The sequence below is a fragment of the Fistularia commersonii genome, chromosome 30, assembly GCF_037954325.1.
Source record: "Fistularia commersonii isolate RoL2024-O1a breed Wild chromosome 30, RoL_Fcom_v1.0, whole genome shotgun sequence".
Classification (NCBI taxonomy): Eukaryota; Metazoa; Chordata; class Actinopteri; order Syngnathiformes; family Fistulariidae; genus Fistularia; species Fistularia commersonii.
The window spans coordinates 1,297,643-1,314,969 of record NC_141313.1 but is presented as its reverse complement, the minus strand read 5'-3'; the positions used below and the strand labels follow the sequence as shown (position 1 = coordinate 1,314,969).

At 44.7% G+C, this 17,327-nt stretch overlaps 1 protein-coding gene across 2 annotated transcripts in view; it reads left to right on the top strand.

The window, feature by feature from the left end:
* Window positions 1-17,327, top strand: part of gabbr1b (gamma-aminobutyric acid (GABA) B receptor, 1b) — a 170,534-nt gene that overhangs the window by 47,009 nt on the left and 106,198 nt on the right. For both annotated transcript variants that reach the window (XM_086177738.1, XM_086177739.1), the window contains exons 3-6: window positions 7,441-7,505; window positions 9,513-9,651; window positions 13,372-13,557; window positions 16,671-16,688. In XM_086177738.1, the coding sequence (XP_086033864.1) occupies window positions 7,441-7,505; window positions 9,513-9,651; window positions 13,372-13,557; window positions 16,671-16,688 (408 nt within the window). The remainder of the gene's footprint in view (window positions 1-7,440; window positions 7,506-9,512; window positions 9,652-13,371; window positions 13,558-16,670; window positions 16,689-17,327) is intronic.

Genomic DNA, 17,327 nt, shown 5'->3' with positions numbered 1-17,327 from the left:
AAGACTTTTCTCGAGGTTTCACTTCTTGAGTTTAAACATGTCTGAAGAATCGAATCTAGTGCAGTGGTTAGCGGTTAGCGATTAGCAGTTAGCGGTTAGCTCACAGCATGGAGGTCCTTGCTTGGATTTCCACAGGGAGCTGTACCCGGGGGGAGTCTCCATGCTCTCCACGTGCATGGGGTTCCTCGGGGTTCTCCGGGTTCCTCCCACAGTCCAAACCCATGCAGGAGGTTCATGGACACCCTGAAGTGACCAGATGTGTGAATGAGAGCGCGAACAGTTGAATGTCCCAACATGACATGTGAACGAGTGAATGGTTGGATGTCCATGTTGTCCCTGTGTCTGCTGGGGTTCCTCAGGGTTCTCCGGGTTCCTCCCGCAGCCCAAACACCTGCAGGAGGTCCAGCAGAGACCCTGAGCTGTCTAGAGGTGTGAAGAAGAGGATGAACGGTTGTTTGTCTCCAAATATAATTATTTGCAATGATAAATTGACGATGGTGCGACAGTTAGCGGTTAGCTCACAGCTAGAAGGTCCCATGTGGAGTCTCCATGTTCTCCATATCTGCGTGGGGTTCCTCCAGGTTCCTCCCACGGTCCACACACATGCAGGAGGTTCAGCATTTGGCCCGCGGGCCGTACGCCTGCCTTTTGCTGTCCAGATTCAAGCATGAGGATTTTTAATTGTCGTCGCACAGACACAGTGAAATTTTGTGATAAGAGCTCCCGGCTCGGCGCATGTCGTTTAAAAAAAAACAAAAAACTGTATAAGAATTTTACAGAAATATATTTATTTATTTTCAAAATAATATTTTATAGATATTTTTATGAAAATATATTTTCAATTTTTTTTAATTAGACAGATATGTTTATTTTTTATCTGGACCCCCGACTCCGCTTTCATGCAAAAGGAGGCCCAAAAAAGCATCGAGCGCATAAAAATTAACATACTTTTCTGACACCTGACATTTCTGGCTGAAATATTCTTTAAAATATTTTTAAATATTTAAGAATATTTTATAAAATATTTTTAAATATTTAAAAATAAAATATTATATAAAATTGTTATCAAAATTATTAATTGTTATTATTTTTTATAAAAAATTATAATTTTTTTTATAAAATATTTTTAAATATTTAAAAATATTTTCTACATGAAGTTTTTCCAAGACAACAAATTTGAGTTTTCATTGCCTGTCATGAAATAAATATTGTAATTTTTCCAGCTGGACCTGAAAATATATTCAATATGTTAGATACACGTTATATAAATATGCTATACATGTTAAATGTATAATATACATTGAACAAACACCAGTTTTGGCAGATTAATTGCATGAAATAGCATCAGCAGTGAAGCTCCTGCATGTGTTCGCACTGTAAACATATATATGTTTAAAGAAACAATGAACGATGCTCATTTAACAGCGTGTAAATATTCGGCATTAAATCACCCGTTTATCCGAGGAGCTTCTGAAAGCCGCCGAGGCCTCCGGAGGTCCTCCTGCAGAGACGCCTTCCGGAAGCCGACCCGAGCGGCGGTTCGTCACGCTCGGCTGGCGAGAGCGTGCAGGTGAAGAGGAGCGCTTGGTATTCCGCCGCCGTCCCCCCCCCCCCCCTCGCCGTCGCATCACTCGGTCTCCGAGCGTGAAATTGCCGCCACAGCTCTTGAGGCTCGTTGCGGACAAGCGCTATTTCCCCGCCTCTTAACAGCGGGAGTTTTGCGGGGGGGGGCGACAGCGGCGCGACTCGGCCCCGCGTTTAAAAAACCAATCTGCATGTGTCTGCCGCCGCAGAGGGTAATGACTATTTGCTGGAAAGCCATAGTGCTTATTACCGGGCGTCTGCAGCCGAGCTCCCGCTCCGACGCTAATGCCTGGAGGCAGATGTCAGATCGCCGTAACGCGCACATAAACCTGCCGTCACATTAGCAAGACGCGGGCGGCGTCCGTTAGTCATGGGAGTCACGTCCCGCGGTCTTTCCCTTCATCTGCGCATCAGAGTAGCCTCGTATCTCCTCGTTTTTGGACGCCGAGCTCCTCTTCTTCCGTGGATGCGTCTTCTGTTGTCCACCTCCTCGTTAGCGCTAGGTGCTAGGCCCTGGTCGTGCTTCCCCTCCTGAGGGACATCAGAGTAGCCTCGCATCTCCTTGTTTTGGTTGCCGAGCTCCTCTTCTTCCGTTGACGTGTCTTCTGTAGTCCGCCTCCTTGTTAGCGCTAGGCTAACCCTGGTCATGCTACCACAGGCTTCCCCCCCTGAGGGACATCAGAGTAGCCTCGTATCTCCTCGTTTTGGTTGCCGAGCTCCTCTTCTTCTGTGGAAGCATTTTCCGTGATCCACTCTCTTGTTAGGGTTAGCCTAGTGCTAACCCTGGTCATGCTACCTCTCCTGAGGGACATCAGAGTAACCTCACATCTCCTCGTTTTGGTTGCCGAGCTCCTCTTCTTCCGTGGATGCGTCCTCTGTAGTCCACCTCCTTGTTAGCACTAGGCTAACCCTGGCCATGCTACCACAGGCTTCCCCTCCTGAGAGACATCAGAGTAACCTCATGTCTTCCTCACGGTGGAGGTCCACATCGAGCTAGGCTTCCCTCCGGGTTCCGCGCTGGCATGGGTGGAGCTTCTCCGAGGGAAAGCGCCATCGGTTTCTATCTCAGCCGGTCACCAAGCTCCTCCTCTTCTGTGGAAGCATCTTCCGTAGTCCACCTCTTTGTTAGCACTAGGCTAACCCCTGGTCATGCTACCACAGGCTTCCCCTCCTGAGGAACATCAGAGTAGCCTCGCATCTCCTCGTCTTGGTCGCTGAGTTCCTTTTCTTCGGGGGATGCCCTTTCTTCCGTAGTCCACCTCCTCGTTAGCGCTAGGCTAACCTTTGTCATGCTTCCCCTCCTGAGGGACATCAGAGTAACCTCACATCTTCCTCACGGTGGAGGCCCACATCGAGCCGGGCTTCCCTTCAGGATTCCCCGCCAGCATGGGTGGAGCTTCTCCGAGGGAAAGCGCCATCGGACGACTGCGTTGCCGTTTGGCGCCATATTTGCGCTGCGTTAGCCGTAGCATGAAGTGTTTCTGCAGAGGGAGAAGCGGAGATGTGTGATGTTTTGAGAGTGGAAGGAGGAAGTCTGATGCCCGGAGGCAGATGTCAGATCGCCGTAACGCAAACATAACCTGTTGTCACATTAGCGAGATGCAGCCGCCTCTCCGCGGGTGGCGTCCGTTAGCTTTGTGAGTCACGTCCCGCGGTCTTTCCCTTCATCGGTGCATCAGATTAACCTCACATCTCCTCGTCCACCTCCTCGTTAGCGCTAGGCTAACCCTGGTCATCCTACCACAGGCTTCCCCTCCTGAGGGACATCAGAGTAACCTCGCATCTCCTTGTTTTGGCCGCCGAGCTCCTCTTCTTCCGTGGATGCGTCTTCCGTAGTCCACCTCCTCGTTAGCGCTAGGCTAACCCTGGTCATGCTACAAGAGGACCCCCTCCTGAGGGACGTCCCTTCACAGTGGAGGCCCACAATGAGCCGTGCTTCCCTCCGAGGTTCCGCGCCGGCATCGCCACATTTACGCTATGCTAGCTTTAGCAAGTGTTTCTACTGCACCTTGGTTGAACTTTAGCTGGAACGACGGGCTGCGGACGGAGAGCAGATCATCATCCAACACCGTCGTTGGACGTGAACAACGGACTCATTCATAATTTCACAGAAAGAGTCGCGGGGCGTTTGGTCTGGAGGCCGTGAGCCACGCCTTCCCAGAACTCCCAGCATGTAATAGATTACTGACGGTGGCGCTGCAGAGCGAGGGGGCGGACCTTCTGGATGGAGGTCACTCCCCGTCGACTTCAAAGCTTCCCTGACCTCCTCATCAAAGCTTCCTCGCTCTCCTCTGTTTCGCTTCGTTTCTTTTTTTTTTTTTTTCCCTCCCGGGAATGGATTTTTTTTTTCATTTTCTCTCCCCGAACTGTTTAAGACGGCAGGAAAGCGGCACAATCCCGGCGAAGGCGGAGCCGTAACGACTCTCTCAGACGCATGGAAGCTCCCGGAGGCTAAATCATTCACGTCTCCGGAATCGCAGAGCCTGTTTTCCATCTGCTCTCCGTCCGGGGTTTCTGGTTTCCCAAAAAACAAATTCCTTTCTAATCTCTCCTCGCGCCTCTTCGTTAGCGCTGAGCTAGCCCTTCTTCATGCTACCACAAGCTTCCCCTCTGGAGGGATGTCCTCCAATCTGCGCTCACGTCATCTCATCAGAGTCACCTCGCATTAATGCTACGCTAGCTTTAGCGTAAAGTGTTTCCGCAGAGGGAAGAGCGGAGATGTTCGATGCTCGGAGGTGAAAGGAGGACGTCCTGGTGAAGTCGTGAACCTGGATGAACGCAAAGGTGGCGTCACGCTAGAAGTCCGGCTCTGCTTGCCAGAATATCTTTAGCGAAAAGCCGAGTTAGCTTCTCCCGGCCTTTCCGAGGGATGTCTCGTCGGTTAGCGAATATTATCTGGCAAAGCGCGACCCATCTGGGTTGGTTGAGTTGGTGGACCTTCTCATCAGCAGGTTGGCGGTTCCATTCACCGGTGAATCGGTGAACGCTAACGCCTTGAAACCGCAAGCACGACGTTAGCGTCCGTCTCTTCTTGCGAGCAGGTTTCTTCCATCAGAAGAAGCTTTTAGCGCCTCGGGTCGACTTTTTTCCAGGTCTATTAAAGACGTGCCGCATCACCAGCATCCGTCGAGGCGAGCGGCGCCTCTGGGTGCAGAACAACAAGCGGGACGCGTTTCTCCGTTCGCTAACGAAGGCAGTCGGCGACGTTTGCTCCTTCGCCGCCGCCGGCGTCTCATTCTACATAACCAAAAACATCATCAATTCGAGTGGGGAAGTAAATGGTTTTCCGTGAGAGGAACCTGCGTCTCGTCGTCTCTAGATTCCTCCGAAAGCTTTCGCCCGCGAGCGAAACATCAGAATCCAACGTCCGTCGCCGTCATCGTTTTTTATTTTCCCTTTTCAAATATTTATCCCTCTCCTCACACGCCGTCACTGATTCTGTTGTCACAGATTAACAAGGTCATTAGCTACCTGCTGCCACCCGCTGATACGGCTGCGCTTTTAATTGCTATGCCAGCCGCTACAATGCCGGCGCGGTCGCTCCACAATGGGAAGATATTTGTAGCGGGTAAATCTTTTTTTTTTTTTTTTGGAGCAATTAAGCAGAATTGCAAAACATCCCTCAGCACACCTGGTGGCGAGCGCCACCGACCGCTGAGTTTTCCTGCTAACAGCTCGTTTCAGCTACATGAACAGTAAATATTCACATTAGTGCATCGACAGTGGTGCGGCTGTTAGCGGTTAGCTCACAGCTAGCAGGTCCCTGCTTGGATTCCCCCAGGGAAGGTCCGCGTTCTCCATATCTGCATGGGGTTTCTTCCCCACACATGCAGAAGGTGCAGTGGAGATCCTGAAGCGTCCAGACGTGTGAATGGCAGGATGAATGGTTGTACGTCTCCATATGTAAATATTCGCTATAATCAATGGGCAATGGTGATGCGGTTAGCGGTTAGCTCACAGTCAGGAGGCCTTTCTGTGTGGAGTCTCTATGTTCTCCACATGTCTGAAGGTTCCACAGGGTTCTCCAGGTTCCTCCCACAGGCCAAAAACAATGGAGACCCTCCATTGTCCAGATGTGTGAATGAGAGGATGAACGGTTGATTCTCCCAACATGACGTGATTGAGTGGATGGTTGGATGTTCATGTTCTCCCCGTGTCTGCGTGGGGTTCCTCTGGGTTCTCCGGGTTCCTCCCACAGCCCAAGCACATGCAGGAGGTCCAGTGGAGACCCTGAAGTGTCCAGACGTGTGAATGAGAGGATGAGTGGTAGTAGGTCTCAATATGTAAATACTCGCGATAATCAATTGACAATGGCGATTAGCGATTAGCGGTTAGCGGTTAGCGGTTAGCGGTTAGCGGTTAGCGGTTAGCGGTGGAGTGGAGTATCAATGTTCTCCACATGTCTGCATGGGCTTCTTCAGGGTTCTCCAGGTTCCTCTCACAGTCCAAACACCTGCAGGAGGATTATTGGAGACCCTGAAGTGTCCAGACTTGTGAATGAGAAGATGAGTGGTAGTAGGTCTCCATACGTAAAGATTCGCAATAATAATAATGGTGCAACGGTTAGCGATTAGCAGTTAGCAGTTAGCTCGCAGCCCGAAGGTCCCTATTCGGATTCCCACAGGACGCCGTTCTGCATGGAGGCTCCACGCTCTCCACATACATGGGGTTCCTCAAGGTTCTCCAGGTTCCTCCCACAGTCCAAACACCTGCAGGAGCTACATCGGAGACCCCGAAGTGTCCAGACGTGTGAATGAGAGGCTGAACGGCGGTTCTTGTCCACGTGTGGTCCATGTGTGGAATCAGACCGCAGAGATAGGCTCCGCCCCCTGCCCCGCGGTGTTCGAGGTGACGAATGAACAGCGGCAGGAAGTGGCGTCCCGGCCGAACCCGAGCGGAGACGAACAGTCGGGGGGAGTTTGGCTTCCAGTCCTAATTAAGTCAAACTGTAAACAGAAACTTTAATTTAGCGGTGAAGCCGCGGCGGCGCCTGGAGCTCCTTCTAATCCCCTGATAAAGAGCCTGAAAAACACAAAGGCTGTAAACAACACGCTCCCTTCCAAACCCAAACTAATATTTGTCACCTTCTGCGACTGGAGAAGGTCCAGGAGGTCCAACAAGGTGGCGATGGACCTGCTGGAGAGCAGAACCCTGTGCAGAGAAGGAAAATTAAGGAGGGGCGCTAGAAGGTCCCTGGTTTGATCGTCCACGTATCTGCATGGGGTTCCTCAGGGTTCCTCAGGCAGGAGGTGCAGATACTGAGGAGAAGATAGAAAGTGGAGATGGAGATGTGGAGGTTCCTCTGTGGGAGTGAGAAGGATCAAGAAGGAGTCCATCAGAGGGACAGAGCATGGTAGATGTTCCGGAGAGAAAGTCACACTGAGATGGTTCGGACCTGGACAGAGGAGAAGATCTGGCTTGAAGGATGCTGAAGGTGGAGGAGATCCACAGCTTTATGGACGGAGGAGAAGATGAAGTTTGTCTGTGTGAGAGAAGGGGGGAGATGGAGGCAGATGATTGGCGGTGGAGACCCCAGAAGGGAGCAGCCCAGAGGAGCAGAAGATGCAGAACTAGATCTTCCAACCCTCAGCTGAAGCACCGTAACCTCATTCTGGGTGGAAGAGTTTTCCTCCTGGATGGAGATCAGCCCACCTGTGCTTCCGTGGAGGGTTGGTGGGGAGGTGTACCTCAGAGCAAGAAGAAGAAAGTGTGTGTGTGTGTGTGTGTGTGTGTGTGTGTGTGTGTGTGTGTGTGTGTGTGTGTGTGTGTGTGTGTGTGTGAGCAGCATGTCTTTGATGAGCGTCCTACCAGGAGAACCTGAGGGAGGAGCTGAAGATCCACCTCCGTCTCTTTCAGGCTGCGCCATCATCCGTCCGCCCAGAGATGGAGGGATTCGATACAGAGGCCTGACACAGGAGCAGGTAACACACACACACACACACACACACACACACACACACACACACACACACATTTTAGTGGTGCAAAACAGGATTGCATTCATTCATTCATTCATCCAATAATTCAATCATTCATCAACATGTTCATTCATTCATTCATTCATTCATTCATTCATCCACCAATCCATCCACCAATCTGTTAGTTCATTCATTCATTCATCAATATATTCATTCATTCATTCATTCATTCATTCATTCATCAATCATCCACCAATCTGTTAGTTCATTCATTCATTCATTCATCAATATATTCATTCTTTCATTCATTCATTCATTCATTCATCCACCAATCTGTTAGTTCATTCATTCACCAATCTGTTCATTAATTACTTAATTAATTCGTCAACATATTCATTCATTCATTCATCTATCAATCCATCCACCCATCTGTAAGTTCATTTATTCATCCACCAATCTGCCATTCACTCATTCATTCATTCATTCATCCACAAATCCATTCATTCATTCATCAACATGTTCATTCAGTCATTCATCAATATATTCATTCATCCATCCATTCATTCATTCATCAATCCATCCACTAATCTGTTCATTCATTCATCCATTCATTCATTCATTCATCCATCAGTCCATCCACCCATCTGTAAGTTCATTTATTCATCCTCCAATCTGCCCATTCATTCATTCATTCATTCATGAATCCATTCATTCATTCATCAACATGTTCATTCATTCATCAATATATTCATTCATCCATCCATTCATTCATTCATCCATTCATTCATTCATTCATCAATCCATCCACTAATCTGTTCATTCATTCATTCATCAATATATTAATTCATTCATCCATCTATTCATTCATTCATTCATCAATCCATCCACTAATCCGTTCATTCATTCATTCATCAATATATTAATTCATTCATTCATTCATCCACCAATCTGCCCATTCATTCATTCATTCATTTATCCATCCATTCATTCATTCATCAACATGTTCATTCATTCTTTCATCAATATATTCATTCATCCATCCATTCATTCATCAATCCATCCACTAATCTATTCATTCATTCATTCATTCATTCATTCAGCGACAGCCAGATTGGCCTCTCCTTCACGAACGTCTGAGAGTCCTATCAGAGCAACACATTCATCCGTTCATTCAAATCCAACTCTTCACGCTTTTTTCAGGCTCTTCTATTTGACTTTTATTTGACTTATTTGATTTGATTTTCTCTCTTTACAATTAAAAGCCCAGAAAGAGCTTTATAAATCTGCTGGAGTGTTATTATGGTCTGTTCGTTCATTCATTCATTCATTGTCTACGTCCCTTAGCCTGAGCAAACATTGTCGTTTACAGATATTAAAATATATAAAAAAAAAAAAAAATGACGTCAATAAATAATAAGTTCAAATTGATCAGCAAGATTAACTCAGGAACTGAACATATAAAACACTTTAACCTACAAAACAAAAATGAATAAAACAATTTGGCTGTTTTTTTTTCATCAAAATAATGATAATAATTAAATAGATAGATAGATAAATAGATAAATAGATATTATCTATTCTAATTAAAATATTATTGTTGTTATTTTTATTTGTATTATCTTTATTATTATTATCATTATTATTATTATTATTTTTATTATTATTATGTGTTTGTGAGGCTGGTCCAGGTCGAACTCCACCTGTCTCTCGTCTAATTATTATACTAATTATTTTTAATGACAAATATAATTATTATAAATACATGTAATAATCATTATTATTATTATGTGTTCCTGAGGCTGGTCCAGGTTGAACACACACCTCTCATCCAACTATAATAATGATAATTATAATTATTAGTTATTATTATTATGTGTTATATATCATGTCTGAGGCTGAGGTTGAACTCCAGCCGCCTCTCGTCCAATGACGTGCTTTTAAATATCCTAATTCTAATAAGAATCATGATGTTTGGTGCGTGTGTGTGTGTGTGTGTGTGTGTGTGCGCAGATCCGCAGCGTGCAGGTCCTCCCGGTGGACTATGAGATCGAGTACATCTGCAGGGGCAGCAGGGTGATCGTGGGGCCGAAGGTCAGGAAGTGTTTGCCGGACGGACGCTGGACGGACCTGAACCTGCAGAGCAGATGCTGTGAGTTCCAGCCTCGGCTGAAAATACCATGTAACATATAAATATAGAAATAAAATATAGATAAAATATTAATAAATGTATAAAAATGTAATGTGAAAAAAAGAAGTAAATGGTTCTGTTGATCAGTGATTTGCACTATTAATTAAATACAAGTAACAAAATAAATATATGCATACACATATAGGCCATAATTTTCTATAGATAAATATAAACTAAATAAGGATATAAAGTATGAATAAGATATTAATAAAAGTGAAAAATGTAATGTGAAAAAAAGAATTAAATGGTTCTGTTGATCAGTGATTTGCACTATTAATTAAATACAAGTAAATATTAATACAAGTAACAAAATTAATATATGCATACAAATATAGGCCATAATTTTCTATAGATAAATATAAACTAAATAAGGATATAAAGTATGAATAAGATATTAATAAAAGTGAAAAATGTAATGTGAAAAAAAGAATTAAATGGTTCTGTTGATCAGTGATTTGCACTATTAATTAAATACAAGTAAATATTAATACAAGTAACAAAATAAATATATGCATACACATATAGGCCATAATTTTCTATAGATAAATATAAACTAAATAAGGATATAAAGTATGAATAAGATATTAATAAAAGTGAAAAATGTAATGTGAAAAAAAGAATTAAATGGTTCTGTTGATCAGTGATTTGCACTATAAATGGAATATTAATAAAAGTAACAAAGTAAATATATGCCTATAAAAAAGGCCATAATTTTCTATACATAAATATAAACAAACTAAGGATATAAAATATAAATAAGATATTAATAGAAGTTAAAAAAATGTAATGGTGAAAAAGACTTCAATGGTTCTATTGATCAGTGATTTGCACAATAAATTAAATATTAATAAAAGTAACAAAATAAATACATGCATACAAATGTAGGCCATAATTTTCTATAGATAAATATAAACTAAATAAGGATATAAAATATAAATAAGACATTAATAGAGGTTAAAAAAATGTAATGGGAAAAAAGAATTCAATGCTTCTATTGATCAGTGATTTGCACTATAAATTAGATACTAATAAAGTAAACTATATGAATATTTGCATACATATATAGGGGACACTTTTCTAAAAATAAATATCAATATATGAATACCAATGAAAATAACTCAATAAATCTATTTGTAGATAAATATAGGCGATACTTTTCTATAAATAAATATAAATAAAATATTAATAAAAGTAAATACATAAATCTATGCGTATATATATAGGCCACACTTGTCTATAAATAAATATAAATAAAAGTAAATAAAATATAAATATGAAATCTTTATAAAAATAACCAAATAAAGCTATGTGTACACAAATAAGCGACACCTTTCTATCAATAGATATAAATAAAAGTAAATAAAATATAGATATAAAATATAAGTTAAATATTAATAAAAGTAACAAAATAAATCTATGCGTACATATATAGGCCATAATTTTCTATAAATGAATATAGATAAAATATGGATATAAAATATAAATAAGATATTAATAAAAGAAACATGATAAATCAATTTGTACATATACAGGCCACACTGTCTATAAGCCGCAGGAGTCCACTATATTTACACACTTTTAATGAAATACGTACCAATAACATCCACAAATATGTACTAAAATGCTTTTTCTTAACACGTCTGATGAAAAAGATGAATTATAAATAAGAAAAGGAAAAGTTCATCCATCCATCCATTTTCTATAAGAATAAGAACAACTTCATTTATCCCGAAGGAAATTGTTGTGTCAGAGTTGCAATAATAAATAATAGTAGAAAAATTGTATAAACAGTAAAAAATGAGAGAAAAAGGGAGAATAAGAAATACAAATAAACAATAAAGTGTCTCAAGTAACAAGTGAAAACTATAACTATCCCTGCTTTGTCCTGCTTTCCCTGAACCGTTAAAGTCGTCTTCTTCGCCGTCGGAATCGAACGGCGTTTCCTCGTCCCGATGCGACCGGGATAAATGTTTTGTTGGCGTGAAGCTCGTTAGTCCAAAAAAAAAAATCCACATATTAGCAGCATCGTCGTTCAAGCTACCGGGAAAAGAAAAACCCGGTGGACAAACCGTCCCCGGACCCTGAGTTTGACTGAAAGCTACAGTGGGACAAAAAAGTATTTAGTCAACCACCATTTGTCCAAGTTCTCCCATTCAAAGATGAGAAAGGCCTTTCATTTTCATCTTAGGTACGCTTTAATTATGAGAGACAGAACGGGGGGGAAAGGATCCAGGCAATCACGATGAATTCATTGGTGAATTCCTCCGAAAAATGAGTCTTTGGTCGCCGACCAACAAGCAGGATTTCTGGCTCTCACAGACCTGGAGCTTCTTCTTCAAGAGGCTCCTCGTTACCTGGATCAACGCCACCTGTTTGAACGTTAACGGTATAAAAGACACCTGTGTGCAACCTCAAACAGTCACACTCTGGACGCCACTTTGGCCAAACCCAAGAGCTGGCAAAGGACACCAGAACCCAAACTGTAGACCTGCACCAGGCTGGGAAGAAAGACTGAGTCTGCAGTAGGTAAGCAGCTTGGGGTGAACAACTGAACCACGGGAGCGTTTATTAGAAAATGGAAAGCATACAAGTGCACTGATAATCTCCCTCCATCTGGGGCTCCATGCAAGATCTCACCCCTTGGGGTCAACATGGTCACAAGAACGCTGAGCAAAAATCCCAGAACCATGTGGGAGGATCTGGTGAATGAGCTGCAGAGACCAAAGTAATGAAGGCTACCATCAGTAGCACTACGCTGCCAGGGACTCAAATCCTAAAGCGTCAGACGTGTCCCCTTGCTTAAGAGAGTACATGTCCGGGCCCATCTGAGGTTTGCTTTGGACGATCCAGAAAGGATCCTCCAAACTCAACTTGTGTTTGGAGGAGAAAGAATGCTGAGTTGCATCCAAATTACATGATGTGAAGCACGGCGGTGGAGACCTCATGCTTTGGGGCTGTTTTTCTGCAAAGGGACCGGGACCACTGACCCTTGCAAAGGATGAACGTGGCCAAGTTTCGTGTAGATGCCTTCTTTCAGCATGACAAGGATCCCAAACATACCACCTGAGCAGTGGAGTGCCTTTTGTAAGAGGCATTTCAAGAGCCTGGAGTGGCCCAGCCGGTCTCCGGGTCTCAACCCTGTAGAAAATCTTTGGAAAGTCTGTGTTGCCAAGCGACAGCCCCAAAACCTCACTGCTCTAGAGGAGATCTGCATGGAAGAATGGGACAAAACACCAGCGCCTGGTGAAAACATTTGACCTCATTTCCAACAAAGTGTATATAAGAAAGTTTTGATGACCTTTTGTTCTTGACCAAATACTTTTTTTCCATCGTAACTTACAAATAAATTCTTTAAATATCAGACCACGTGCTTTCGTCTCCTACTTGAAGTGTACCTATGATGAAAATTGCAGGCCTCCTTTAAGTGGGAGAACTTGCACAATTGGTGACTAAATACTTTTTTTTTTTTTTTTTTTTTTGCCCCACTGTAGTCTTTAGATGTGAGATGATAGATTTCCACAGGTCTTTAGATGTCAGGTGTACACATCCAGAAATAACTCTGCGACGAGAACCTTTCGCTTCCATGAGCCTCAAAACCTCACCTCGGTCTTCCATACGTATGCCTCTGCTGCCCCCTGGCGGCGATACCGCCGCTAACCTAGCGTCTCCTGTGTTTGTCAGTGCTGCTGTGTCCTCGGGTGTGGACGTCGCTGGAGAACGGGCGTGTCTGGTCCCAACCTCCGGGGCCGGCGGTGGAGGGGACGGTGCTGCAGTACAGCTGCCTGCCCGGCTTCATCCTGATGGGACGCAACTCCACGCACTGCAACAAGATGGGCAAGTGGGACACCCCCAAACCAGTATGCCATTGTGAGTCTTCTACTCGCCCAGAAGTTTGTGTTATTTGTTCACGATCTTGTCCGACGGGCGTCTCGTGTCCACGGTGCTTCTAAAACATTGCGTCCACAGACTCCATTATTTGATTTCCTAAACCAAATCAAGTTCAAAGTGTCCTGATATGTGAACAAGAGAATCTCCTCTTGACAATCCTCCCCTTAAAATTAGATTTTTCCCATTACATTTATTTAAATTTTCTTGCCTTGCTGTTTGATATGCTTAGAGAGGAGCTCTGGTATTGTATAAGGAAGTCTGGAGTGATAGAGGTATGTTAGACTAGTGCAGGACATGTATGCTCGCTGTGAGACAGTGCCGAGGTGTGCTGTAGGTGTAACAGAAGTTCAAGGTGGAGGTGGGACTCCATCAGGGATCAGCTCTGAGCCCCTTCTTGTTTGCAGTGATGATGGACAGGCTGACAGATGAGGTTAGACAGGAATCCCCATGGACCAAGATGTTTGCAGATGACATTGTGATCTGCAGTGAGAGCAGACAACAGGTAGAGGAACATCTAGAGAGGTGGAGGTATGCTCTGGAAAGGAGAGGAATGAAGGTTAGTCGCAGCAAGACAGAATATATGTGTGTGAATGAGAGGAACTCGGGTGGAACGGTGAGGCTACAGGGAGTGGAGATCAAGAAGCTGGAGGATTTCAGGTATTGAAGGTCAACAGCCCAGAGCGTAGGAGAGTGTGGGAAAAGAGGTGAAGAGACGGTCCAAGCAGGTTGGAATGGGTGGAGAGAAATGTCAGATAGAAGACTAGCAGCCAGAATTAAAAGAAAGGTGGAGGAGACGGTGGTGAGTTGGTCTCCAAACAATGACCGAAAGACGGGAGGCAGAGCTGGAGGTTGCAGAGATGAAGATGTTGAGGTTCTCTTTGGGAGTGACCAGGATGGAGAGGATCAGGAATGAGTCCATCAGAGGAACAGCTCATGTTAGATGTTCTGGACAGAAACTGAGATGGTTGGGATGGTGAATACATTGGTAGACGGATGCTGGAATTGGGGGTCTAGATGAAGACCAAAGAGAAGATTGATGGATGTCACGAAAGAGGATATGAAGTGAGTTGGTGTGAGAGAGGAGGATCTAGAGAATAGGGTTAGATGGAGAAGGTTGATTTGCTGTGGAGACCCTTGAAGGGAAAAGCCCAGAGGAGAATTTGCCCAAAGAAGAATTTGTCAAAGGGGTGCAGGACATGTATGACTGAGATGGTTTGGACATGAACACTCCTCTGGTGAAGTGGACCATGGTGAAGATCTGGGTAGGTTTCTGAAGGTGGAGCTGTCGGGCAGGAGGTCGTGAGAAAGACCGAAGAGAAGATGGATGGACGTCGTGAGATAAGAAGGTAGTTGGTGTGAGAAAGGAGGATCCAGAGAACAGAGTTAGATGGAGAAGGTGGATTCGCTTTGGAGACCCCTGAAGGGAAAAGCCGAAAGAAGAAGAAGAAGAAGAAGAAGGAGTCCCTTTTGTACGTGGAGTGAACACTGCTGGCATTGAGTTGTCCAGAACATAAAAGAGGAGGCTTAACAGATAATGATCCAAGTCCGTTGCAGGACCTTGAGATGTTTAGTGGGCGTGGGAGCATCAGTGTCTCAGAGAGAAGTGGAAAAGGACCGGGTGATTTTCAGAAAATAGAAGGGCAACAGAAAAGGATCCAACACAAAACAGTCTGTTTTACTTTGTCGTTTTACAGCTAAAGTGATATTGTAGTAACACCTTCTGGCCACTAGATGACAGTGACACACCAAGAAAACACACTCTTTGGCACTTTTTCATAGAATAATGCTGATGGTTCTTGGTAGGAACTGAACATCTTTGTCACGCACAGCAGATGGAGCTGCTCCCTTATGCTATTACTGTCTTAACTATTCCACTTTTAACTTTCAAATTCAGATTTTAAGAAGAACTCTTAGCTGTAGTTCTCGGAGTAGCGAACTCAGGCTCCTTCAAGCGTCTGCTGGCACTGTTGACTCTGCGCTGATGTGGATCATGGACTTCTTTACGTCACCTCCTCTTCCCCTCTGGGCTTTTCCCTTCCGGGTCTCCACAGTGAATCCACCTCCATCTAACCCTATTCTCTGGATCCTCCTCTCTCACACACAAACTACCTTCATATCTTCTCTCACGACGTCCATCAATCTTCTCTTCGGTCTTCCTCTGGACCTCCTGTCTGGCAGCTCCACCCCCAGCAACCTTCTACCCAGATCTTCACCATGGTTTAGACATTAACAGAGGAGTTTTCATGTCCAAACCATCTTAGTCATACATGTCCTGCACCCCAGTGACAAATTCTTCCTTTCTTTGGGCTTTTCCCCTTCAGGGGTCTCCACAGCCGATCCACCTTCTCCATCTAACCCTATTCTCTGGATCCTTCTCTCTCACACCAACTACCTTCATATCCTCTCTCACGACATCCATCAATCTTCTCGGTCCTCCTCTCGACCTCCAATTCCAGCATCCATACATCTCTAGAGCAAACAGCATGGCTCCTCTCACCACTGTGTTGTCCGTTACTTCAAAATATTGCGAATAACCTTGATAGATGAAGGTGAAGCGATCACAAAAGCCTGGCCTCACCAGGCGGGGAACGGGGAAGTTGCATTTCTGATCCCAAAGGTCTTCAAACACTGTGTGAAACCTCATCACGGATCAGTTTAAGTGACAGGGCTAACGGAAGCCCGGAGAGTCGGGAGGAGATCGGAGAGCCATTTCAAGATGGGCTTCTTGTATCTGGTCAGGAAGGGGTCAAAAAAGTGGACATGGAGTGTAGCGTTTTCTCCTTTATGCTAAAGCTAAGGAAAAATTTGGACTTCTAGGTAATTACGCAATGATTTTACTGCTCTTGACACCAAATGAGGCCGTAAGTGACCCCAGACCAAGGCACCCAAACAGAGTTTGGAGATGTGAGCTTCTGCTGAGTAGCATTGTAGTCCCTGGTATCCAACCCAGGGCGTAGCACAGGGACGCCGAGGTTCTCGCCTCTTCTGGATCACCTAATGACCAATGACATCACCGTGCTAGCGGTGACCCGAGGAGGTATCGCCCAATTTAACGCTTTCTCTTCTGTGTCTGTCTTGTTTTACTGCCAAAGACGACCGGAACTACAAAGGTAAGCAACGTAGCGCTCGAGACGTCCCGCGTCGGTTAGCATGGCGCATGTTCCCATCAGACCCCGACCACCTTCGGGACGCTGACGATTGTTGCTGCCGAGTGCCCGTTTGAAAACGACTCCCCTTTCCTCGTGTATGTTAGCATGCCGTCCACGCCGCCGCCGCCGCCGTCCTCTCGGTTCACGACAATTCATGTTTCCTATTTGGGTGGAAAGGTGGTGCTCAGGGTGGCGTCTTCGCCTCTTGCCATTTTCCGGGATCCTCCAGACGTCCAGCAACTCGGGGCTGGTTGATTGGACACTCTGCGTTGCCGGGACGAGTAAATGAATGAGTGAATTGTGACATGCTTGAATTTCTTACAGACTTGTGAATGAGTGAGTCGTTCTCAGTCATTCGGGTCGTGGTGAATTCTTGTCGTAATCGTCTCGTCATGGCGACCGAACTTGGGTTTCGTCACTTGAAGGCGTTTCAGCTCCTCATCCCAGAGGCTTCTTCTGTTCTAATGACTTGTCCGGAGTTTCCTGATGTAAGCACCCCAACCCTGCATAAACGGAGGAGTTGACCTGCAGAAACCAGGCTTAACTGGGTTGTTATGCTAATGGTGGTTGCTATGCTAATGGGGTTATTGTTCGTTGGGG